Source organism: Dermacentor andersoni, chromosome 4 (genome assembly GCF_023375885.2).
Source record: "Dermacentor andersoni chromosome 4, qqDerAnde1_hic_scaffold, whole genome shotgun sequence".
NCBI classification, from domain to species: domain Eukaryota; kingdom Metazoa; phylum Arthropoda; class Arachnida; order Ixodida; family Ixodidae; genus Dermacentor; species Dermacentor andersoni.
This window is the reverse complement of record NC_092817.1, coordinates 51,612,176-51,634,872: the sequence shown is the minus strand read 5'-3', so window position 1 is coordinate 51,634,872 and position 22,697 is coordinate 51,612,176. Positions and strand designations below refer to the sequence as shown.

The window sequence follows — 22,697 nt, the reverse complement described above, 5'->3', positions numbered from 1 at the left end:
CCACCAATATCAGTGGTCTTTTAACGCTTGGCGCGGAATATATGACAGCACAGTCATTGGCCCAGTGTTTTTAACAACACTCTGACCGGTAAGAGGTATGTCAGTTCCTCAAAGGGCAGGTTGACTTCTGCTGCAACATGCCACTAGCCCAGCTTGACGCAATGTGGTGTCAGTACAACGGTGCCCCAGCCCACAGCTGCAGTCAAGCACGAGCAAGCCTTGATGTTACCTTCCCAGGGCAATGGATAGGGAGAAACAGGCCTGTGCTGTGGCCGGCAATGTCATCCGACCTCAACCCTCTTGACTTTTTCTTCTGGGGCTATATTAAGGATCACATATACACGATGGAAACGACGACTCCAGAAGCCTTACAGGAGAAGATAATTGATGTCTGCCACAGCATTTCACCGACGGTGCTCAAGGCAGCGACAGCAAGCATTCTCAGAAGGTCCCAGTGTTGTTGCAGAAGGTGACCTCTTGCGTAAAAGTCCAGTGTTATAAGCGCGAAAATTGCGAGAAACCGTGCAGGAGGCGCCGTCGGGCGGTGTGCAGAATGTGAACAGCTGCACTCTTTTTCGGAGACCGAACCCGCTCGCTGTTTGCAGCCACTGCCAGAGCACACATGCCGAAGCCGTTCTGGCGCAGCGTGGCGCGATTTCGGCCAATTTTGTTTGGCACTTTGGCGCAGGAATTGCAGTTTGTATCAAAACCGCGCAAATGGCGCAGGAGTCTCACTCCTGCATCTGTGTAGAGGGTGTTCCACACCTACCACCAGGGCAATGAGTGGCACTGGTTAACACTCTCAGAGGTAGCTCTAATACACAAGCACCATAGCTCAAGTTGTAGGGCGTTGCATGCATAATGCAGATGTTGGTTCAGCTCCAATGGTCGAAAGTTTATTTTTTGTCACTTTCATTTCTATTTTCTTTATTATTTCTGCATTTCAATTAAAAGAGCAGTTCATATCCCCTATATTTTCCTTGGCTTCATGTAGTAAATCCACAACCTGCACAGCTCTGTCCATCTCAAACCTGGCCTTGTGTGTAGACTTCCTGTCGAACTTATGGTGAAATTTTCTGTCCTCTGAGTAAATAGCTGAAGCATGCTTAAAGGGGCCCTGAACCACTATTCATCGAAGTCAAGAAATGTATTTGAAGTTAAAATTGACTATTACAGAAATGCCTTGCCGCAGAAAGTACATCAATGCACTTAGAAGTAGTGTTAGTAGCAATCAAAGGTCACATATGATCCCGTTCACTGTGCGCCCATCCCTTCTTCAGTGCCTTACACTGCGAAGGCTACATCAGAGTGGGACGCACTTACAATTCTCTACTTACTGAATGTCACCGTGGCATGCAGCTCAAATTTGATTTTGGATGTTCACGTAGATGCCACTACTTCCAATTTTGGCGCCTACAACATTCCAAACGTAGTCAAATGCACTTGTCCTCAGCGAGCCACAGTATGCTCACCCAGTGAACGCGTAATGGCACCTTGTGGCGGCCGCGGTATCTAGGCTACGTAGCATATCGCAGCTACATGCAACTGTAGTGCATATGCGCAGCTTTTGCTTTGTGCAAAACAGGGCTTGAGTGCGCACCCCTTACCTAACCTAACCTAACTTAACCTAACCTCACCCAACCCAAGTGTGTGCTCCAGTCTGGCCATGCTATGTGGTGTGGACCAGCTTCCTGCACCAGCTTGAAAGACGGATAGCAGCCACATCCAACTTGCTTATTTTGAAGCACTATCAGTAACGCAAAATGAAGCAATGTCTGCCAAGGCCTCTAACCAGGAGCAGCCAGGAGTGAGCCCACACTGGCAAGTGTGCATGTGGCCTGGCATTAAGCTTCATGTGGTTCGAGGTTTGAGTGTTTAAAACTAGTTTAAATTAGCGACACCGAATGGTTATGACACCAATAAGCAGGGTGGCTAAAGTTTCATTCTTATGTGGACAGACATGGCAGAGTGTCAGCGGAAAATAGTCGGCTTCTTCCGGAAGTGCGTAATTATTATTGAAATTTGAAAGCAGATTTTTCTACTTACTTCAACCTGTTTTTGTAACTGCATCAATAAATGTACACAGCGACAGTAGGAAGAAGTGCAGTGATCTAAACATCTTTCTTAGCTATTGGCCAATAGTAGCCACACACGGAAATCTGCTATATTACGAAATAAAGCGTTGAGTAAAGAGTGAGGAGCAGGCTTCTGTGAAAAAGAAAGCGTTTGACAGAAAGGTGACTTCATGCTCCACTTGTGAGCTCTACACATCGCACACGACTGCAAAATTTGGCTGAGATTTTCACAGCAGCATATGCTATATGCAGACTGTTCTTTCATCAAGCCCAAGAGGTGGTTCAGGACCCCTTTAAAGAGACATTAAAGAGAAACACTAAACCAGTTCAGATTAATGAAGAGTGCCTGAAGAACTCTACTTTTGTTGTTTATTGTTTTCACGGTAATGGGGTGAGTATTAAAAATGAAAATGACAGTCAGTTTCATTTTTGAATTTCACACTGAAACTTCAGGGCTGGTACGCCAGTGTAATGTCACAGGATGCAAAGTATTTGTTTTTTCGCATTTTGGCTACTATGGTTCAGCAGAACGTCTAAAACTTCCAGAGTGCAGTCTTTAGCTCTCTTAGAATGCACTGTAGTTCGTTTTTACCGATAAATATTTCACTAAGCTCGAGCAGACGGCGTCAAAATCCTTGACGTCATGGTGAGCTGATGCAGGAACTTAAGGCAGAATCACTGCCAATTTTTAACTTTTGAATCTTTTCTTGCTTACCATGTGTCTAGCATTTCTTTTTTGGCATTGTAGAAAGTTATTTTACTAAGACAGCACAAATCATCTTCTTCTTTAGTGTCTCTTTATTAGCAGAAGTATGTTAAACCTAAACACTGATTGGACAGGTTTCGAATGTGTAGCAGAGCTCCTCGACTGTGGATCCTAAATGTTCTGCTAGCATGGCAATTAATATTAACTCTTTCCACTGTGTATTGCCACTTACTCACCAGATGCTAAATCGATGAGCACAAGTTGTCTTTAGCAGAGAATTTCCAAAGCTCGATTTCAAGAAAGGAATATGTTTCCAACTAGTAATTCACTGAGTACTAGTGCAGACAAGCCAATGAAAAACAGAACACACCACACAACGGTGATGGAGAGTAATCTACCCATTATTCAATTATAGGTTTTGTGGGCATCGAAATTGACTCAATTGTCCAACCACAGTCCTCCATTCACATCCATTTTAGTTTCCTAAAGCAGAGGATAATGAGCGTAGATTCTTGGGCCTGTGGGAGAAATCGCACAATGCAGATGACTTTGCATGTAGATGACATGCAGATGACATTCAGATGACATGCAGATGCTACGTAAGCAAAGCCACGGAACCAAAGTGCACATGTGAGACAGCTGCTAAATTTAGTCGGGAGTCTGAATGCTGCTCTTAAAGTAATAAATACAGAATTTAATTTAATCACATTTAGTATCTGTGTTCAAGTTCGTCTTTGGCTAACAATCATCATACAGAGCGCTCATCGCGTGGAAGCCTAAGAAAGCCTTGAATACATGCCGACACTGAAACAATCCAAACAATCCAATACTGATTGGAATTATCCTGCACTGAAAAAGACAGGCAGCATACAAATTAATAGTGCCTACTTGTCTGCACCTTTCTTATGCCTAAACAAAAAGCTGGAATTTGGGTTTGTCAACCTGTGTCGTCAGAAAGAGTGTAACCACAACTCTTCTTGTAACTGAAGAGACTAGGTTGTCCCTAAGCAAAGAAGTCTGAGCTATGCCTTATCGGTTCCATTAAAATGCAAGACTGGAAAGCTGCGCATGGACTGCCGAGACCAAGAAAAGTTTACTCAAGCTTATGATCAGTAACAGGTGAAGAATGCAGCCACAACCACATATAGAAAGAAATCAGTGCAAGTCCAGCAAATCCAGAATTTTGTTCTTGCAAATTTGCCTAATAGAGTATTTCATGTCTGCCCTTTATGAGCCATCCTATAATTGTTGCTCATTTTCGATCACCTAGCATGTGCAAGTATGTTTTAGTGCTCCTCTGCCACCTTGTCATCTTGAAATCCCTTTCTCTATGGGCATACAAGTACAAGGTTTGTATCCTTGATGAGCAACTTTGAGGGTTTGTTTTTTCATTGTTTGTTAGTGCTGAGCCAAAAAGTGAAGTCAGCCCTAAGTAATACTTGAGCTTATCGCTTTTAGTGCAGACATCACGAAAGAAGTGACACACTCTAAATCAGCGTGACTTTTACATCATATCATTCTTCAGTGCTCTAGCTGAATGCCTGCAGCTTCAGGGAGCTATCCCCAACGACGACTGATTGAGAATGCAGTACCAGAATAGCTACTGGGTCAAGATTTTGCCACTTTCCAAACATGTTGCCCACCAGTGTAAACTAATTAAATTAAAATTAAATTATAGGGTTTTATGTGCAAAAACCACTTTCTGATTATGAGGCACGCCGTAGTGGAGGACTCCAGAAATTTCGACCACCTGGGGTTCTTTCATGTGCACCTAAATCTAAGTACACGGGTGTTTTCGCATTTTGCCTCCATCGAAATATGGCCACCGTGGCCGGGATTCGATCCCACGACCTCGTGCTCAGCAGCCCAACACCATAGCCACTGAGCAACCACGGTAGGTACCACTGCGAACTGCCAACATGTGTGCACGCATGTCTGGCCTACACCTCGCAAAATGCTTGCCCGCAGCATCAGTCACTTTGCGAACAACTGAACTGCTCCTTAGTGATATGTGTGTGCATATGTACAGTACGCTTTATAGCAACACTGTCACCTGTCACTGCCTTAAGGCTAACCTCCATGAAATGAACTTCGGCGACAAATTTCACATCACGAAAAATCCAGAGCAAAGCGCCGCCGCGTATTTGTCACATCACACTCCATGCAACCAAGGACGTGCAAACACCGCTAAGCATCTCGTCAACATACCTTGCGAGGAGTCATTGTGGCCAGACAAGCTAGACTATGATAGCAAGATTGGCAAATCAAAGCAGATGGTAAAACCTTGAGGCAGAACAGCCAATAAGGAGGAGAAACAGCGCTGGAAAACAAGCATTTGAAGTGAAGGCAGGAAATAATATTGTTACGAATGATGTTTATTTACAGGGTGAAACGAGGTCCGAGATGGAAGCTACAGGCCAGGCCCAGCCGGCGCAGAGTACCCCGAGATCACGCGCGCACACTCTACTTCTTTCTCTGCCTCAGTCGTGAAGTGCTGCAACATTTTCTCCGGGGGCAGACGAAGCTCGCTGAGCGAGTTAAATGAACCTGTGATTGTACTGCTTGAGTCTGGCCACGTGAACAACTTGCGTCGCACGTGAACGCCGATTACTTGCCGTCAGTTTGGCGACGACATAGTTCACATCACTCAAGCGGCTGAGTTTAATGAATGGTCCGGTGTAAGTGGCGAGAAACTTGCGGTACAATCCCTTTTTGCGAACAGGTGTCCACAACCAAACATAATCACCGGGAGTAAGGCTGACGGGGATATGCCGCGCATCAAAGCGAATCTTGCTGTGGCCTTGTGAGGACAACGTCCTAAGATGCGCCAGTCGACATGCTTCCTCAGCACGACACAGAGTTTGGGCGATGGAAGGATTTTCTTGGCAAGATAAAGGTAGAATAGTGTCCAGAAAGCTCTGGGGAGTGCGTTCGTACAGCAAAAAGAACGGCACATATCCAGTAACTTTGTGCTTGGCACTATTGTACGCATACGTTACAAAAGGTAAGACGGCGTCCCAATTCTTGTGGTCAGCAGTGACAATACATTGATAATATGTTGGTAAGGGTTCGATTCGTCCGCTCTGTGAGGCCATTGGTTTGCGCGTGGTGAGGAGCGGAATGACGATATGCAGAACCACATAGCCGTAAAAGTTCTTCAACGACATCGGCGAATTGCCGTCCACGGTCACTGATGACAACCCGGGGAGCGCCATGACAGAGTATGACGTGATGTGACAAAAATGAAGAGACATCTGCTGCAGTGGCAGATGGAAGTGTCACCGTTTCCGTGTAGCGAGTGAGATAATCTACAAATACTATAATCCAGTGGTAGCCAGCTGACGTCTTTGGGAGCGGGCCAAGCAAGTCGATGCCGACTTTTTCAAAGGGTAACGTCGGTGGCCTAAATGGTTGTAAATAGCCTGCTGGGGCCGTCGTCGTTTGCTTGTGGTGCTGGCAAACAGTACAGCTGGCGACATACTGTTTCGATGTTCTCCAGGGTTTGGGCCAGAAAAATCTCTGTCTAAGTCGGTGTAGTGTGCGTGCAAAGCCAAGCTGCCCGGATGTGATATCGTCATGCATGGAATAAAGGACAGCAGGGCACAGGTTTTCGGGCACAACTAAAAGCAACGGGGGACCATCAGCTGAGTAATTTTTTTTTGTACAGCAAACCATTACGAAAAGTAAACGGTGTTGTTCCTGCTGGCTCATGTGCAGCTGCCCGTAGGGATTTCAAGGTAGGGTCGCAACGTTGCTCGCTCTCAAAGGTACGCAGGTCTGGAAAGTCGGAAGAGATGGAAACTAGGTAGTGATCGAAGTCATCATCTTCAGCTTTAGCGTTCGGCAAAGGGAGACGGTATAGGCAATCAGCATCCGTGTGACAGCGTTCGCTCTTGTAGTTAATGGAAAAGCTGTACTCTTGAAGGCACAAAGCCCAGCGGGCCAACCAACCAGACGGGTCACGCAGCCCAACCAGCCAACAGAGTGAATGATGGTCAGTCACTATCGTGAATGGGCGGCCATGTAGATACAGACGGAACTTCTGAATGGCGAATACGACTGCTAGGCACTCGAGTTTAGTAACGGTGTAGTTTGTCTCCGCTTTTGTAAGTGTCCGACTAGCGTAGGCAATGACATGCTCTCGGCCATCGCAGAGTTGAACAAGCACAGCGCCAACATCCGCACCGCTGGCGTCAGTGTGCAGCTCAGTTGATGCCTCTGGATCAAAATGCCGCAGTACCGGTCCAGAAGTTTCAGCTGTTGAAACGCCGACTCGCAGTCAGCAGTCCACAAGTATGGGTGTCCTGGTATGGGGTGTCCTGGTATGGGGTGTCCTGGTATGGGGTGTCCTGGAACTCGTAATCCAGAGGATTACGAGTTCAACACCGACTTACTGAAGTCGCGTGGAGTGCCTTTCAAAGCAGGTCGCCGTTGTAGTAGTACGCAATGACGCCGGCAGCGCGAGCCCTCAGCAGCAGGTCACGTTCATCAGTGCTTAAATCGCTGAACTCGAGCCAAGCATCGCAAGCCAATGTGTCGTTATCAAGGTCGTCCACTGCAACGAGCGTCGAAGTTGAACCAGCTTATTGTCGCGCGCTTTCCCTTCCGCTAGCCACCATAGTTCCGCTTTCGCGCTGCTGTCGGCCCTGTCTTGGCTCTGTTTCTGGCTGCGCGTTTGCGCTTTGTGCAGAAAAGCCGTAGCGCCGTCTGCGGGAGCCGTTTTACTCACCGACGGCGCAACGTCACTATGAGACCATGACGTCACCACTCCTCGATCGGAGGGCGGGCGATTTGAACTGCGCTAGAGGTACGCGGACGCTTCAGAACGCATTTTCTCTTAAAATAAGTCTCTTCTTCGCACGAAACGAGCTTTTCGAGGTTTCTTGGATGGTATATCAACGGTCCACGTTGACTTAATATTAACCTTTAGTGTCCCTTTAAGACAAATTTCAAGTAACACTTACTATGGTCTGAAGATTTTAAGCCTTCCCAGGTTCTAATTTTTCACTTTTGTTAACGTATTTTATATGTACTTTCTAGTTAGCTTTCAGCACTCTACGGTTGATGTGGAGGAATGTGAGCCATCAGTGGTCCGTAACCATGGAAGTTTAGTAATTGAAAAAGTGTGGGCAAGAAGCCCTACATTTTACACATTGTCACGATACAGAACGAAAACTATACAACTCCCTTTAGAACTGATTATATGTTTGAAATCGGCACAAGACAGGTATGTAAACAGCCGGAGTTTCATTGCTCTAGGTTACATATATTTTCTAAAAACGTCTTTGGCTAGCATCTCCCCTTAAGAGAGAAAACAAGAGTTAAAATCTCATTTTTTCAATTTCGCAACAAAACACCAGTGCTGATACGCAAGTGTTATACCATTAATGTCAGGCTTCTTTTTTTGTAGTTGAGTCGGCGTGGCTCAGCAGAAGTTTTTTAAGCTTGCCAAGTTCAGTCTTTGGCCATTTTAAGATGCAATGTAGTCCCATCTCTATACGAAATCAACTAGGCTTAAACAAATGCCATAAAAAGTCCATGACGTCAGGGCGAGCTGCTGTAGCAACTTCAAAAGCGTTTTTCTTTTGCATCTTTTCTGACTTAGCAAGCTTTTTTTCCTGACAATGATGGCTTCTTGGCATCGGAGAACAGTAATTTGCCAATAAAGCTCAAATCATTTTTCTCTCAAGAGTCCCTTCAAACACATAAAGCACAGTGCACGAGCGTTTTTGCATCCTGCCCACTTCATAATGAGTTTCTGTGATCTGATGAGAACTGGCATATCCGACATGATATCGCTAATAGTCAGTGGAAGGATTCAATGCATGGTGTAAAATGAAATGCACTGTTGGCCCCCACAAGACTGTCAATACTGCACTTTTTCCACACTACACAATCGGCCAGCATAGAAGCACGGAACATAACAACAATGTGACTGCTCACCCAAGTCATAGATATGGCCATCAACATTTGCCAAGCAAATGAAATGCAGGTCCAAATCTGCATCAGCACTTGGTGCCTGGAAATAAGTTATTTAGAATGAAATTTCTTCACACGAGGATGAGCTGCATGGTATGGCTGCATGGTATAAAGTATTCCAGAAAATGCATATGAAATTTCTGAAAGCTAGAGGAGATGCAACAGTAAGCTATTTTGACAAGATCACTTTTACCACAGAGGCATACACTCTAAAAATTTGAGGTAGTAATTAGACAGGCATTACGGAATTTAGCATGATTAACCCAAACGTGTCGGACAGATGATGCTAGTGCAAGATTTGAAGCCTGTTATTGAAGTAGCATAGAACCGGTTCTAGACATAAAAAAGTTCATGCGGCTAATTCTTGCAGTGTAATGAATTCTGTCCAATTTCATTCAATAAACTGAAACAGAACTGCTGAAGATTACAACTATCACACCTTTAGCAGATGCCCATGAGTAATGCGAATGTTAACAGGCAAGCATGGATCGCGTGAGACTGGAGCCTAATAAGGAAACTTACTTTACACTTCACCCTATATTATAGATTTGACCACTTCTGGCTGTGGCATTAAGCTATTATGCAAAACCCACAATGATTCAAACTATTCGCTTCAGAATTTTTCAACACTAACATTATTAGCTTCAACTTCACTTTGAACCAACAAATTAAACAAATTCTACCACTTTCTTTGTGCGCTTCCATTTTAATGCTTCCCCCAAACTGTATCGACCCTAGACACAAGAAAGTGGCCTTCACTAACCTGAGTTTGTCCTCCCGTAGCGCACTCAGCATGCAGTTCAGCAATGTCCTAAAAGATAATATGCATAGTTAAAGAACCTTTCGGTTGCACAAGTAGTCCACCACACATCAGAGAGTTCACAAAGGTCTTCGAGATAATCAGTGCACAGCCAAGCAAGCAGATAACCAACAGCTTGGAGTTGCAGCGAGAACACGAATATATATACTAGCAGTTAATGTACCGACACATTCAGCACACAGTTTGAGTACTTCCAGTAGAAATTAAATTGCCGAAATAAAGAAAACATTGATGCCAGGATGGCACTGGTAAAAATTGTTAGTCAATATATCGGTACTTTGGTCATTTTTATGTGGAAACAAACGGCTGGATTATTCAACTTGTACAGTTCCTTAATAAAGCAGAACAAGGTATAAATAAACAGAAAGGTACGAGACGTGAATGCGGCCGGCAGCCCCATGAAGGCAACTGAACCGCCTATAAACATGCAATAGGTCATTTTCAGCAACAGTAAGCTGCGTTTCCAATGCAACAGCACTTTCAGAACGGAATTACTATCACCAATGTAAGGTTTATCAATAAGCACACGGTGATCAATTCTGCATAGATTTTCCATTTGCTATACACACAAAATGAAGGTGCACAATACAGTAGACTTCTGGCAATCGTACCTAAAAAAAAGTATAATTATCCAATGGGTTTCATTCAAAAGATGCAGTAAAAACATGCAAGCACATCACTGCTTCATTTAGCAGTGTTTACCTCATACTAGCACACAATGTTTCCATTTTAGTGACTTTGTCACTAGATTAAGCAATTTTTTTCTCCATTAAGAACCACATTTTTTAACGACCAATGAGCTTTTTAGCAAAATGACAGAATACTTGGTGACAGTTAAACGACTTTGAAGTTACCAAAGTGCCTTTGACAATGGAGTTCTTGAATGCACTTCAATATTTAAAAGCTCTAAGTGGCCAAAATGAACTGTATGACTCTGCGACCACAATGAAGCATGTGTGGTATTCACATACCAAATCATGTCAAATCATGCTTGTGCTTTGCAGCACGACAGTCTTCACAGGTTCACATTGTGCTCACAAAGTGGCTTTTTTTTTTCTTTACAAAGCTGATCAGAATGGTTCTTGACACTGTAGGTTCTGCATTTTCACTAAATACGTCCAACTGGTGGACTTTAACAAGTGTAGCAGTCAATTTACAAAAACATATCGCAATAAATTTGATGGTGCAATTCAGAACTCAGCAGTCGAGTAACAGGATAGATTGACTGTAGAAAGGTGTAACATAATGGAAAGGCTTGGCTCACAAATCTGAGTGCACCGCTTCTGCTTCTCATGGCTTTCAGACAAATCAGTACTGCAGTCTTTTCAGGTGGATAAGGGGTGGCAGCATAGTGTTTTACTTGTGTAATGTTCACGTAATTGCCATCACCATGTTAACAACATGCGACCAAGCGGGTGTAGCAAAGTTTAGTTTCGTGAGTGCCAGGAACTAGAAAATTTGCAAGGATATTGTAGACCCAGTGCTTTGAAGAAAAGAAAATCAAGGTACACATGTTCTGTTATTTTGTAAACATATCAGTGAAGTAAAAGACCTCTACATACTGCTGGTGAATTAAGTTTATACATCAACCGCACAGACACTAGACAAATGTGAAACGTTTCAATGGATGCATTAGGCCACGGTACCTTATATTTTAGTGTTCCAGGATGCCATGCTACTTGAAGCACACAGTAGAGCTTTAGTGGCAATTAATTTTCTTTGCCTCACTCTAGCAACATGCTCTTTAAAAAATTGGCAACACTGCTAATGCACCTCTTAAGCTAACATACGCTCTTTCTGAAGCATTCATGGTAGAAAGCGATGTATGCCCAAATCTAACATGCACCCAAATATAATGTGCATCCAATTTTGTAACAGAAGGAAAAGGCAGCATGCTTCAATTAGCAGCATGCTAATTTCCCTTATCGTAAATCTCAGGGAAATGTCGGAATGAAATGCCCCGAATTTCGTAAACCGAAAAAGCAAGCTGCACTTTGCTCTGCAAGGCTGGCCTTGCTCAGCTGCTACATACATTGGACACCTGCTGGTTCTCAAACTAGCAAAAAGACTTGCTCATCAAGAGCCACAATGCAATGACATTGGACATTGTAGGGCTCCTGTCCTGTCGTGGAAATGCTCAATTCAATGAAATGACTGCCTACCTTACATTGCTCCAAGTGGGATCCCCTTTGATCAGGGTTCATGGCCAAAGTAGCACTCACGAATTTTTTGATCACAGAGTCAGCTAAAAAGCAAAAATAAGAAAGGCACAAGAAGATTATGCACAACAAATAAGAAAATATTTTTAGTTTATTTATTATTATTCATTATATTATTTACATTATTTTTCATTTGAATGTTTTACACATATTGCTGATCATGTGTGGATTAGTGCAGAAAGAGCATAAACATAACTGAAATGTATTATGAAGCAAAATGAGTCATAATATTGTTGCGATGCAGAATAGGACGTGCAGACAAGAGATGATGATGAAGAAGTGTTGTTGCTGGAGCACTTTGGCCGCCATGTTCTAGTGTCAGCTGGTGCCTTCAGCATTAAGTGCAATGAAGTGATGTAACGAAGCAGTCAGGTTTCAGAGATGCCCTGTATTCAGTTGTTACTCATGATGCACTGCATCCTGTAACCAAGATTTGTTTTTTTGTGCCTGATTTTATATGCTGCACTTGAGCATGCATTCTTCCTGCTGTGATATTGTGATCTGTGGTGCGCGACATGGTGCGGTGATCGGGACGGTCAAGAGCACACGACAATGAGTGCACGCGCGCCGAGGCGGATTCCACGCTGGAAGAAGGAAAACAACGACGCCGAAGAGCGTCCGGCACGAGAACGCGCGGCGCATGAAAAACAAAAAGAAGAAAAGCAACCAATTAGGAAAGACCACGGGGAGTTAGGCAGCCAATCGGAAAATGCCAAATCGGCCAGATCAGAAGAAAGAGCGTGGTGCGCTGGCAGAACGGGAGAGCACGCAAGGAGACGCAAGGGAGACGCCAGGAGAGTCCCAGGAAGCGACGGCAGGAGGAGGTCAACCACCGGAGCGGGCGTTGAAGACGGGCCGTCGGGTTCCGGACCCGAGCCACCAGGACTTCACCCGACCGGGGCCTCCTGCCAACCTGTTCCTGTGCGTCGCCCGTCTACCTGAGCGTGCCGCCAGCTCCTCAAGGCCGGTGAGCTTCTGTGCCCGTGGGCAGCACGAGAACAGTCGGGCTACGGGCCCGAGTTCTACGCCAGCTACCCGGCCAGAACGCCGCTGCCGTCTACTCGTGCCACCAAGCCGCCTGGTTTACCTCTCCGAGCCAGAGCTGGCCAGCTCCGGTCGCCCGGTCAACCAACGTACACCACGACCTTTGGTGAGACCGGCGCCACTCCTTTCGCCAGCTTGTCGCCGCGTCGAGATTGTTGTGTGTCCCTGCCGCCGTGGCAAGCCCGGACTCGCGCACTACTTAGCTCCATACCAGCCCCAAATGTGTGTCTTGATGTGTACTTGAGTGTTTCTTTCATGTTTGCTATTTTCTTCTATTTATTTTTAAGCCTTCTTTAGTTCCATTAAACGCTTGTGTGTGTGTTCGAAACTAACGGCTTTGTCCTCAATTGGGTTCTCGGAGGCTCCGCCTAAGAGAACCATCAGAACCTTTTGAGTACACGAACCTTTGTCCCATATTAGGGTCATCACAGATATCCCACATGATATTGGCAGTATTGTGCAATAAATCAATACACCGTGATATACTGTTGACACTTTTTTAAGTACTGCTAACCTGAGAACATTAAAAGAGGCAAAGTTCCATGAACACCACAATGATGGGGTGTGAATAGGGGAGAACAGCACACAATTTTTAAGTTTGCCCAAGCATACACATTTTTTTAGGGATACATACATATTTTATTAAATATCACATGCCTTTAGACACAGCACACAAACAGCAACAAGCTTGAAGCAGCAAAGATTGACAAGCAACACCCTTTTTAGAATTTCCAGTATGTTTTTCAGTGACCTCACTCTTGCCAATTTCAGCTACATCAGGAACTTGCCTGTATAAACGTGCTCAGAACAAGTACCCTCTTGCATTTTTTCAACTGCAGAAGACCTTTAACAGAATGTTCAGAAACCAGCTAGGGAAACCTTTTCAAGAAAAGAAATTCTTTTTCATAAAACCTGACACAACATTCATAAAACCATAAAATGAGCCCAAATTCAAAAACTTTGTAGAAAATTCAATTGAGTTGGTGGGCATGTAATGAGGACGTACCATTCACAACAGGTTTGAAAATAGAAAGTAATGAATGCCGTGGTACTCACACGCAATCTGAACCTGATTTGTGCTGTTGGTCAGTGCATGCAGCAAAGCCATGGCACCGCAAGCATTTTTGATTGTCTGCTTCATGAAGTAAACATTGTCACTGACCACTTGGCCAGCACTGGAAATCTGCTGGCTCTTCTGTTCAACAAAGTTGGTGTACTGCACAAAAGGAAAGGCTCAAAATAAATATATTCTGCTTTTCATTTCACACAAGACAACATTCATTACCTCTATGTCATAATCATCTCTCTGTTCTAAGGATGCATATTTATTTATTTATTTATTTATTTATTTATTTATTTCAGAATACTGCAGGCCATTGCTTGGCCCAAGCAGGAATGAATTTACATTGTTACATAACCAAGAGAATAAAATTTATACAATATTAGCAGCACACGGACATCAAAAGAATAAAATGATACAATATTAGCAGCACACGGATACCGAAAGAATAAACCAAAAGAATAAAATTATACAATATTAACAGCACACAGACACGAAACATACATATCCAGAACAGCAGTACAGCAGGTAAGTAGACAATGTAATGCATCAGAAAAATTTTGTGAGGAAAAAACAGATGCCGGTAACGAATTCCAATCTTGCACTGTTCTAGGGAAAAAACTGTATTTAAAACTGTTAGTTTTGGCAAAAAGGGGAGCAAGTGAATGCTCATGAACGCTCCGAGTCCTTCTCACTAGAGGACGCATAATGCACTCTGGAAGCTGGAGCTTATTTTTTTGTGTAAGGCTATTAAACAAAAATATCAATCTATTAATCTTTCTGCGGGTTTCTAGTGTATGAATGTTATTTGAGATCATTAACTGCGAGGGAGGGTCTTCCCTTTTGTATTTTCCGTATATAAACCTGCAAGCACCAGCCTAATTTGTCTGCTTTTACCCTTACTACCTCTAAGTTGATCTGTTCCATCTTAACCAATTTTACTCTTTCTCGGTTCAAAGTGAGGTGAATCCTAGCCCTCACTAGCCTATGATGATTGCACTTTACCCTACCTATCACTTCTACATCCTGCACTATGCTGGGATCAGCAGAAAGCATCAAGTCAATTTCATTTCTTGTTTCACCATTAGGGCTTTTCCAGGTCCAGTTTCTGTTGCTACGTTTCCTGAAAAAGGTGTTCGTTATTCTCAGCTTATTCCTTTTAGCGAATTCTACCAGCATCTCTTTTCCAGCATTTCTGGAATTGACGCCGTAGTTTCCAATTGCTTGTTCACCATCCTGTTTTTCCCCACTTTTGCATTGAAGTCGCCCATTACTACAGTATACTGAGTTTGCACTTTTCTCATCGCTAATTCAACATCTTCATAGAACTGATCTACTTCGTCATAATCGTGACTGGATGTTGAGCATAGGCTTGCGCTAGCTTTAGTCTAGACCTCTTATTAAGTTTGATTACGACTACTGCTACCCTCTCATTAATGCTGTAGAATTCGTCAATGTTGCCCGCTATGTCCTTATGGATTAGGAATCCTACCCCATATTGCTTCCATCTGACATGCAATAAATATCTGACAAGGCGAATTCTATGGCTTAAGGCACATGTACACTTACGATCAATACTTCACTAAAGCAGTAACTATGGCGACACTCACCTTGTCAGTGATCGGAAAGAGAAACAACAAGGCGGCCACTGGTTGCGGCACCATGGCCAGAAGCTCATTGTCGAATCCCATCATATCGACGAACGACCAGTTCGCCGGCAGTCCTAACTTGTGAGCAAACTGCGAGAGAAGCAAAAGCAAAGACCTGCGCATCACTGCAAATCGATGAGAGACGCAGCGAGGTAACCACTCAAGAACCAGCAAATCGATTCAGGCTAGCAAGGCCTCAGCAGGCTGAGGGGGTGAACAACTTTTACGTCATAATTAGCCAAAGTGTATCAAAGCTCCGAGTGTTCCCATTACTCATCCTGCACCCAGCACCGGGCAATCCCGTCTTCGTACCTTTGTAATCAGCTGAAATGAAAAACGCGGAACGCTCAGAGATACGCATTGTAGCAAGGCAGCGTATACGTTAGTAAAGGAAGCATTCCATTCTTACCTCGGGATTACTCTCCAAAGGAACCCATTTAGTTTCACTAGCCATGGCGTAGTGCTGGTAAGGCAGTAGATTTGTAAACAAGTGAGCGCAAAGGATGGGATAAACGTCAGACGGTAAAGCCCACCGCAGCAATTCGATTCTCCTAAATGACAGACGCCGGTTACCGGTGGCTACTGGTGGCTCTGGCTCGTGGCTTTATATTGGCTTAGTACATCGGCTCCCCAGCTGCACATTTTCTTTCAGTTTCATTTTCGATGTTCATCAAGAAGACGAAGAGTTATTATAGCGTTAACACCTGGCACCATAGAGTTTCTAAATAAATACTATAAATATACTATAATAGTATGAAACTATATGCCTGGCACATACCCATGAGGGGGATTGCGTGACGCCATCCTGTCTGGGACTGAAACGTTGTGTTTGTGCTGGCGAGGACAGAGCTTGTTTGCTGCAAGGACGGCAGCTAAATAAGTCCTGGCGCGACCGTGTGTCACAGAGAACGGTGACCTTATCTTCTAACAAGATAAAATTATCTTACTTACGGATGCTGCTTATACGGATGGGCTGTTTCAGACTCCGTGATGTCTTGCACGCATAGCGAAGTTGCTTTTGTGCACTGAACATTCGCGATGTATTTGGCCGCAGTTTGTCTAGATTTGTTACTGAAAGGGAAATAGCAGATCGCTTTTTAGTGTTCAGACAAGAGAATATATGCAGCCGGTGGGTGTAAAGTCAAATGCGAAGTCAGATGATTTTGTTCGTTAATGCATAATACGGGTGTCACACGGCGCACTTTTGATCGCGATCAATACCGATCCGGATCGAATTTCTCGGTCATGATTGGCTCCTTTGCACAAAATGCGCGAGAGAGTCCATCGCAGTCGAGAATTTCGATCCGGATCGGTGCCGATCGCGACCAGAAGTGTACACTGGTCGCCCATTTGCCTGCTTTCGTTGCTAGTAAATCTCTTAGCGATATATATATATATATATATATATATATATATATATACCACCTACCATACCCCAAGACGCCTCCCAGCAAACGCCTCCTCCTGCACCCACTACTGCGTGTCCCGGGGTGCCTCGTCATCGCGACCCTCCTATCTACACTGGAGCGGACGACACTGACGTGGACGAATGGCTTACGGCGTACGACAGGGTAGGCGACCAAAACAAGTGGGACGAAGCGGCTAAACTGAGCCATGTTCTGTTCTACCTCGCTGGAGTGACCAGCCTGTGGTATAACAACCATCAAGCAGAGTTCCAGACATAGTCGGAACTCTGCTTGATCGGAATTTAAGACTTCCCTCGCCGATGTATTTGGTCGCCCTGCTCTTCGCAAGCTGCGTGCCGAGCAACGTTTGCGAGAACGAGCTCAACAACCAGGCGAAACATTCACCAGTTATATCGAAGATGTCCTGGACCTATGCAGGAAATTCGATTTCACGATGGCGGAGTCTGATCGAATGCGAAACATCCTGAAGGGCATAGAAGACGACGCCTTTAACACGTTGCTGGCCAAAAGTCCACGCTCTGTGGCTGAAATTGTCACACTGTGCCAGAGCTATGAAGAACTCCGCAGGCAGCGGTCACTGACCCGTCGATCTCTACCGCGTGACGAACACCTCGCTGGTTTGGCTGCCATGTCCAACCAGGCAGCGTTGCTCGCAGAAATGAAGGCGTACATCCGCGAGGAAGTGGCCCGCAACTCTCGTTGATGGATTTTGCACAGCCGCTGTCGGTACACACGCCTACGCCAAGTTTTGCGCCTCCGCTTCGCCGCGTCATAGCGCAAGAACTGCACGAGGTTTTGCCTGAGCACCACCAGCGTGTTCCTGCGGCTACGCCTCACAGCTTCTCCTTCTCAAGTCCACCTTCTCAAGCGATTCTCAAAGAGTGCCACGTTGTTCATCGTACGACTACGGCGTAACAACCTCAAACGAATGGCCTCACAGAACGCTTCAATCGTCCACACGAACTGGGACGCCATTCTGCCATTCGTCATCTACGCGTATAATACCGCTACGTAGAGCACCACTGGATTTTCACCCGATTTCTTGCTGTATGATCGACACCCTTCGCACACCATCGACACCATTCTTCCGTACCGGCCGGATGCATCCGAGTGCGTGCCTATTTCTGCCACGGTCAGACATGCAGAAGAGTGCCGCGACCTCGCACGGGCCTTTACTTTCGATGATCAAGAGCGTCAGAGGAGCACTCGCGGTGACGCCACTGCCACGGTCACCTTCGATCCGGGAGCGCTCGTGTGGCTCTCAAGTCCCTTTAACTCGCTCCCGGGGGGTGATTGTAACGAAGAGAGACGCGAGTGGGTTCAGCGCTACTGACTTGTAATCTGATTAATACAGATAACCAACCAACGAGCCAACCAACTGACCGACCGCCATTCCACCAACCAACCACCACGTACCAACCAACGAAAAAAACACCCGCACCCTCCCTGGTCTATTCCAGCACATAGGCATAAGGCCATTGGTCAGGTGATGCTGACTAGGTCATTTGGGGTATATGTCTTCATCGGTGTGTGGTATATGTGTTGTTGGACAAAAATAATGACGGAGTGCGAATAGTAATTTTTGAGACCAAATGGAATATGAATACAACAGTACCAGAAGCAAATTAAATCACATGTTGAATACTTTTCCTATAGTTCTAAAATAATGAACAGCCGTTTTCACAGCCGATCTTTACATCTCAGTATATCGTTACGCGTGAGGGAAACGAAGACCGGTGAGCGTGCTTGCAGTCCCAACCTACCTAACCTTAAGGAAAACCGCCTGCTTCTTGGCCAATCCCCCATAGTGGGTACGCGCCACTGTCTGGGACAAAAGACAAGACAAGACAACCTGCCTGCGATCCCTACCAGCGTCGGAAAACACCTCAGGTGCTACCTGCCGGTCATCTCCAGCCGATCACCGTCCCTGTGGAACAGTTCCTTCGTGTTGGATTATACCTCCTCGGTTCCTTTCCCACGTCATCCTCTGGGAACAAATGAGTAGCCGTCGCTACTGATTACGCCACCCGATACGCTATCACGCGGGCTCTCCCTACCAGTTGCGCCACTGACGTCGCGGACTTTCTCTTGCGTGACTTTATCTTGCTTCATGGCGCCCCGCGACAGCTGCTTACTGACCGTGGTCGTAACTTCCTCTCGAAAGTCATCGCCGACATGGTGTGTTCCTGCTCCACTCAACTCATACCATCCTCAAACCAATGGCCTGACAGAGCGGTTAAACCGTACTCTTACCGATATGCTGTCCAAGTACGTTTCCAAGGGCCACCACGACTAGGACATTACCCTACCTTAAGTCACATTTGCGTATAATTCTTGCCGGCACGACACCACCGGATTTTCTCCATTTTATCTACTGTACGGTCGCGAACCGACCTTGCCCCTTGACACGGCACTTCCTCCTGCTGCGATCTCAACAAGCGAGTATGCGCGTGACGCCATCGCCCTCGCCGACCATGCAAGCCAGCTTGCCCGTACACGACTGACGGCCTCGCAAACCGCTCAGTAGCGTCAGTACAACGCCCGCCACCGTGACGTACAGTTTTCGCCTGGTGCGCTCGCGCTCCTGTGGCCGCCCTATCGTCACGTCAGACTTTCAGAAAAGCTCATTTCGCGCTACACAGGGCCCTACCGCGTGCTATGCCAGGTGACGCCTGTGACGTACGAAATTGCTCCTGTACTCTTAGGCAAAGTTACACCCTTTGGCTTGCCCCTTCTGCCACACAACGATAATCGTTATCTGCCTTGATGCGTTTCCTTTCTTTTACGCTGCGAGCCCGGAACTTTCCAGTAACGAACGGCACGCGCGTTATCAGAAGAGGCACTCCAAAGGGTGTGAACTGTTCTATGCTGATAACGTGCGTGCCGTTCGTTACTGGAAAGTACCGGGCTCGCAGCGTTAAAGAAAGGAAACGCATCAAGGCAGATAACGATTATTGTTGTGTGGCAGAAGGGGCAAGCCAAAGGGTGTAACTTTGCCTAAGAGTGTGTGAGTTCAACCTCGTCCTCTACTCTGGCATCCAGTGATGTCGTGCACGTCAGTAGGTGCAAGGCCTACTACACTGCTTCCGAGTCCGGCCGTTAGTCGCTCCGGGACGGCGCTTTGGCCCAGGGGGTAGTGCTACGGAACAGTATTTGCGATTACGAAGCGGCGAGTAGTGTGGAAACGACGACGACGATTAGAGGCTAGTGCGGGCTGTTGCCTCTTGGCCATGTGCGGCGTATTTCCTTGTAAATATACTTGTACTTAGCTTTTCGTCTGCGTCTTCCTACGTAACAATATAAATGCTTAATTGCAGGCGAGAATCGGAGTGTTGCCTTTTTAAGTTATTTTATCTTCATTCTAAAATATGTGCGTTAAACAAGTATGAGGGAGTAGCAATAGAAAGAAGAGGGGCAAGTTGAGCAGCTCTCTCGGGTGCCGGGAAGCCAAGTGACGGCAATGGGTGTGCATATGGTTAAAATTTCTCCGAAATGAGCCACACTTCAATGTAACAAAATTGGAAGGAAATCAGTCAAGGAGTCTATTATTAAAAAAAGGCATTCAGGAAACCTTGAGAATTTCCCCAGTTCCTCTGTTCTGACTGGTACGCAAGATCATTGTTAGCCACATGGGCTGATCGCTGTGAAAAAAAAAGGCCTTTTGCTTTTCTATAACTGAACCTCGAGAAAAGAATTTTGTGGGAAATTATTGGCTAGTGTAACGATAATTTTATAACCAATAGTCTTTTTTACGTCCCACGGACGCCGTAGTGTAGGTCTACGGAGAACATTGCCCAACTGGAGATGTTTAACGTGCGCTACGATGCACACAGGCGTCTTCGCAGTTTGCCTCCATTCAAACTGCAATCTCCGGAGCCGCAATTTCGAGCTGGGTATACTAGCGCCTTAGGTACTCAGCTACCCCGAAGGGTGATAGTATAAGGTTATACAGGCATATGAATGTAATGAGTCCAGATATGTGCGCAGCAATTCTGCACTACTGCCGGTGGAAAGTGTATGTGACCTAGGTTGAAGAGTTAGTAGCTGAATAGCCGAAGGTCGTCACGAAAGCGACCGTTTGACATCACTAGGACAGCTCATGGACTTTCTCTGCTTTTTCGCCAACATGGACTGATGGGTCGTCTACGGTTTGATAGAGTAAGGGGCTGTTGTCATGACGAAACCGCGTTCGTAGCCTATCGGTGGAACAAGTTTTGTCCCAGGTATTGTGGGGATGTGCGACTCTCACGCGTCCCCTGATATGTTGTTTTCCCGCAGAACTCCCGTCTCCTGCAATCCGGCTTCGCCGCGTGGCCTGCGTGATACCCGCGCCAGTCGGTCTGGCTGAGGCGCAGTACGAGAGATGGCGCGAGTGTTGTGCTGCTAACGCTGCCTACCGGCGGGGTTACCTGGGCGCGAAACGACAAGGCTCTTCCTAACTCGAGTTCGGAAAGCAGCGCGGACGTGCCGCGTGTGCGCCGGTCCATGTTTCTGCGAGACCGTCTCGTGAGGCCTCGTGCGAACGTGCCACCGTGCGCGTGACCGTACGCGCGAACGACCAGGCGTTGGGATCCAGCATGGGGCGAACATATTCGCTCGCTATCCAGTCGCGGTGAGTCGGACTTCTAGATTTGACGCGCGCCCATCCGCATGTTTTGTGGATAGCAACTCGGCTAGCAGGCATTGATCTATGAAAGGTGCAATAAATGCCCTTGTGATTGTTTGCCCTATTGTGTTGTCGTTCCTTTGTCCCAAGAGCACGGGTGAGAGACCCCACAGTATGTGGCATTGTATATGCGCCGCTCATCGGTTGAACCATTTGAGGCGAACGTGTTTTAATGCCACTGATTATGTGTAGATCTTTCATAAAGTCAATGTAACCTCACTTGAAATGCGTAGCCTAAACTAGGTATGTGCTGAAATTTAATGAACGTATATAATCGGAATCATTATAACTGAAAAAGTAGCAGTTTTCATGTGCTTATCGTCAACAAAAATGGCTCCGCCAAACTTGCATCACTGAATTGATGAAAGCCGGCTATTGCCAGATTCAATGAACGTCTTTGACGTGAATTTCGGTCACTGCATAGGTGCCACTGGCATGTGCTTCTCTTCAATTAACCTAGCTCATTTCAACTTGCATAACTGGGTATACGAAAATAGGTGTGCCAAGCTGCAATGAACTTCGGTGACGAGAATTCGGGTAACTGAACCACGAGGTACCAGGTATGTGCCCCTCTTCAATAAACCTTGTTAACCCCAACTTGGATCGCTAGGTGTGAGCCACACTTCAATGTAGTGAAATTGGAATGAAATCAGTCAAGGTTCATCAGTTCAGTTCAGTTCAAATAAGTTCAGTTCATCCCATGTGAGTTCGTCCCCAAAAGGACTAATGGTTGTGGCAAATAAGTTAGTCCCCTAAAGGACTAACCTCCCTACCCCTTTTAGTCCTTTTTTTCTTAGAGTGTATGCATTTACCTCAAAACCTTCTATCTTTTAAAACCTATTCTGAACAGTATCCACAATTGCCGAGCAGGTCACTTCCTTAGGCCTCCTAAGGAAGTAAGTTAGTAAAGTAAGTGAGTGAGTGAGTGAGTGAGTGAGTGAGTGAGTGAGTGAGTGAGTGAGTGAGTGAGTGAGTGAGTGAGTGAGTGAGTGAGTGAGTGAGTGAGTGAGTGAGTGAGAGTGAGTGAGTGAGTGAGTGAGTGAGTGAATGAG

General features: G+C 45.7%; 1 protein-coding gene across 4 annotated transcripts in view; it reads right to left on the bottom strand.

Moving 5' to 3' along the window:
• The window catches only part of Uch (Ubiquitin carboxyl-terminal hydrolase), an 88,971-nt gene extending 72,826 nt beyond the window's left edge, over nt 1-16,145 (bottom strand). For 2 of the 4 annotated variants that reach the window (XM_055073750.2, XM_050184321.3), the window contains exons 1-7: nt 15,962-16,145; nt 15,865-15,876; nt 15,514-15,642; nt 13,900-14,059; nt 11,743-11,825; nt 9,524-9,571; nt 8,725-8,800 (exon numbers count right to left, since the gene is read on the bottom strand). In XM_055073750.2, the coding sequence (XP_054929725.2) occupies nt 8,725-8,800; nt 9,524-9,571; nt 11,743-11,825; nt 13,900-14,059; nt 15,514-15,642; nt 15,865-15,876; nt 15,962-16,006 (553 nt within the window). In that variant the 5' untranslated portion in view covers nt 16,007-16,145. The remainder of the gene's footprint in view (nt 1-8,724; nt 8,801-9,523; nt 9,572-11,742; nt 11,826-13,899; nt 14,060-15,513; nt 15,643-15,864; nt 15,877-15,961) is intronic. The other 2 variants (XM_050184320.3, XM_050184322.3) reach the window with 2 other exon arrangements.
• Nucleotides 16,146-22,697: the final 6,552 nt, after the last annotated feature.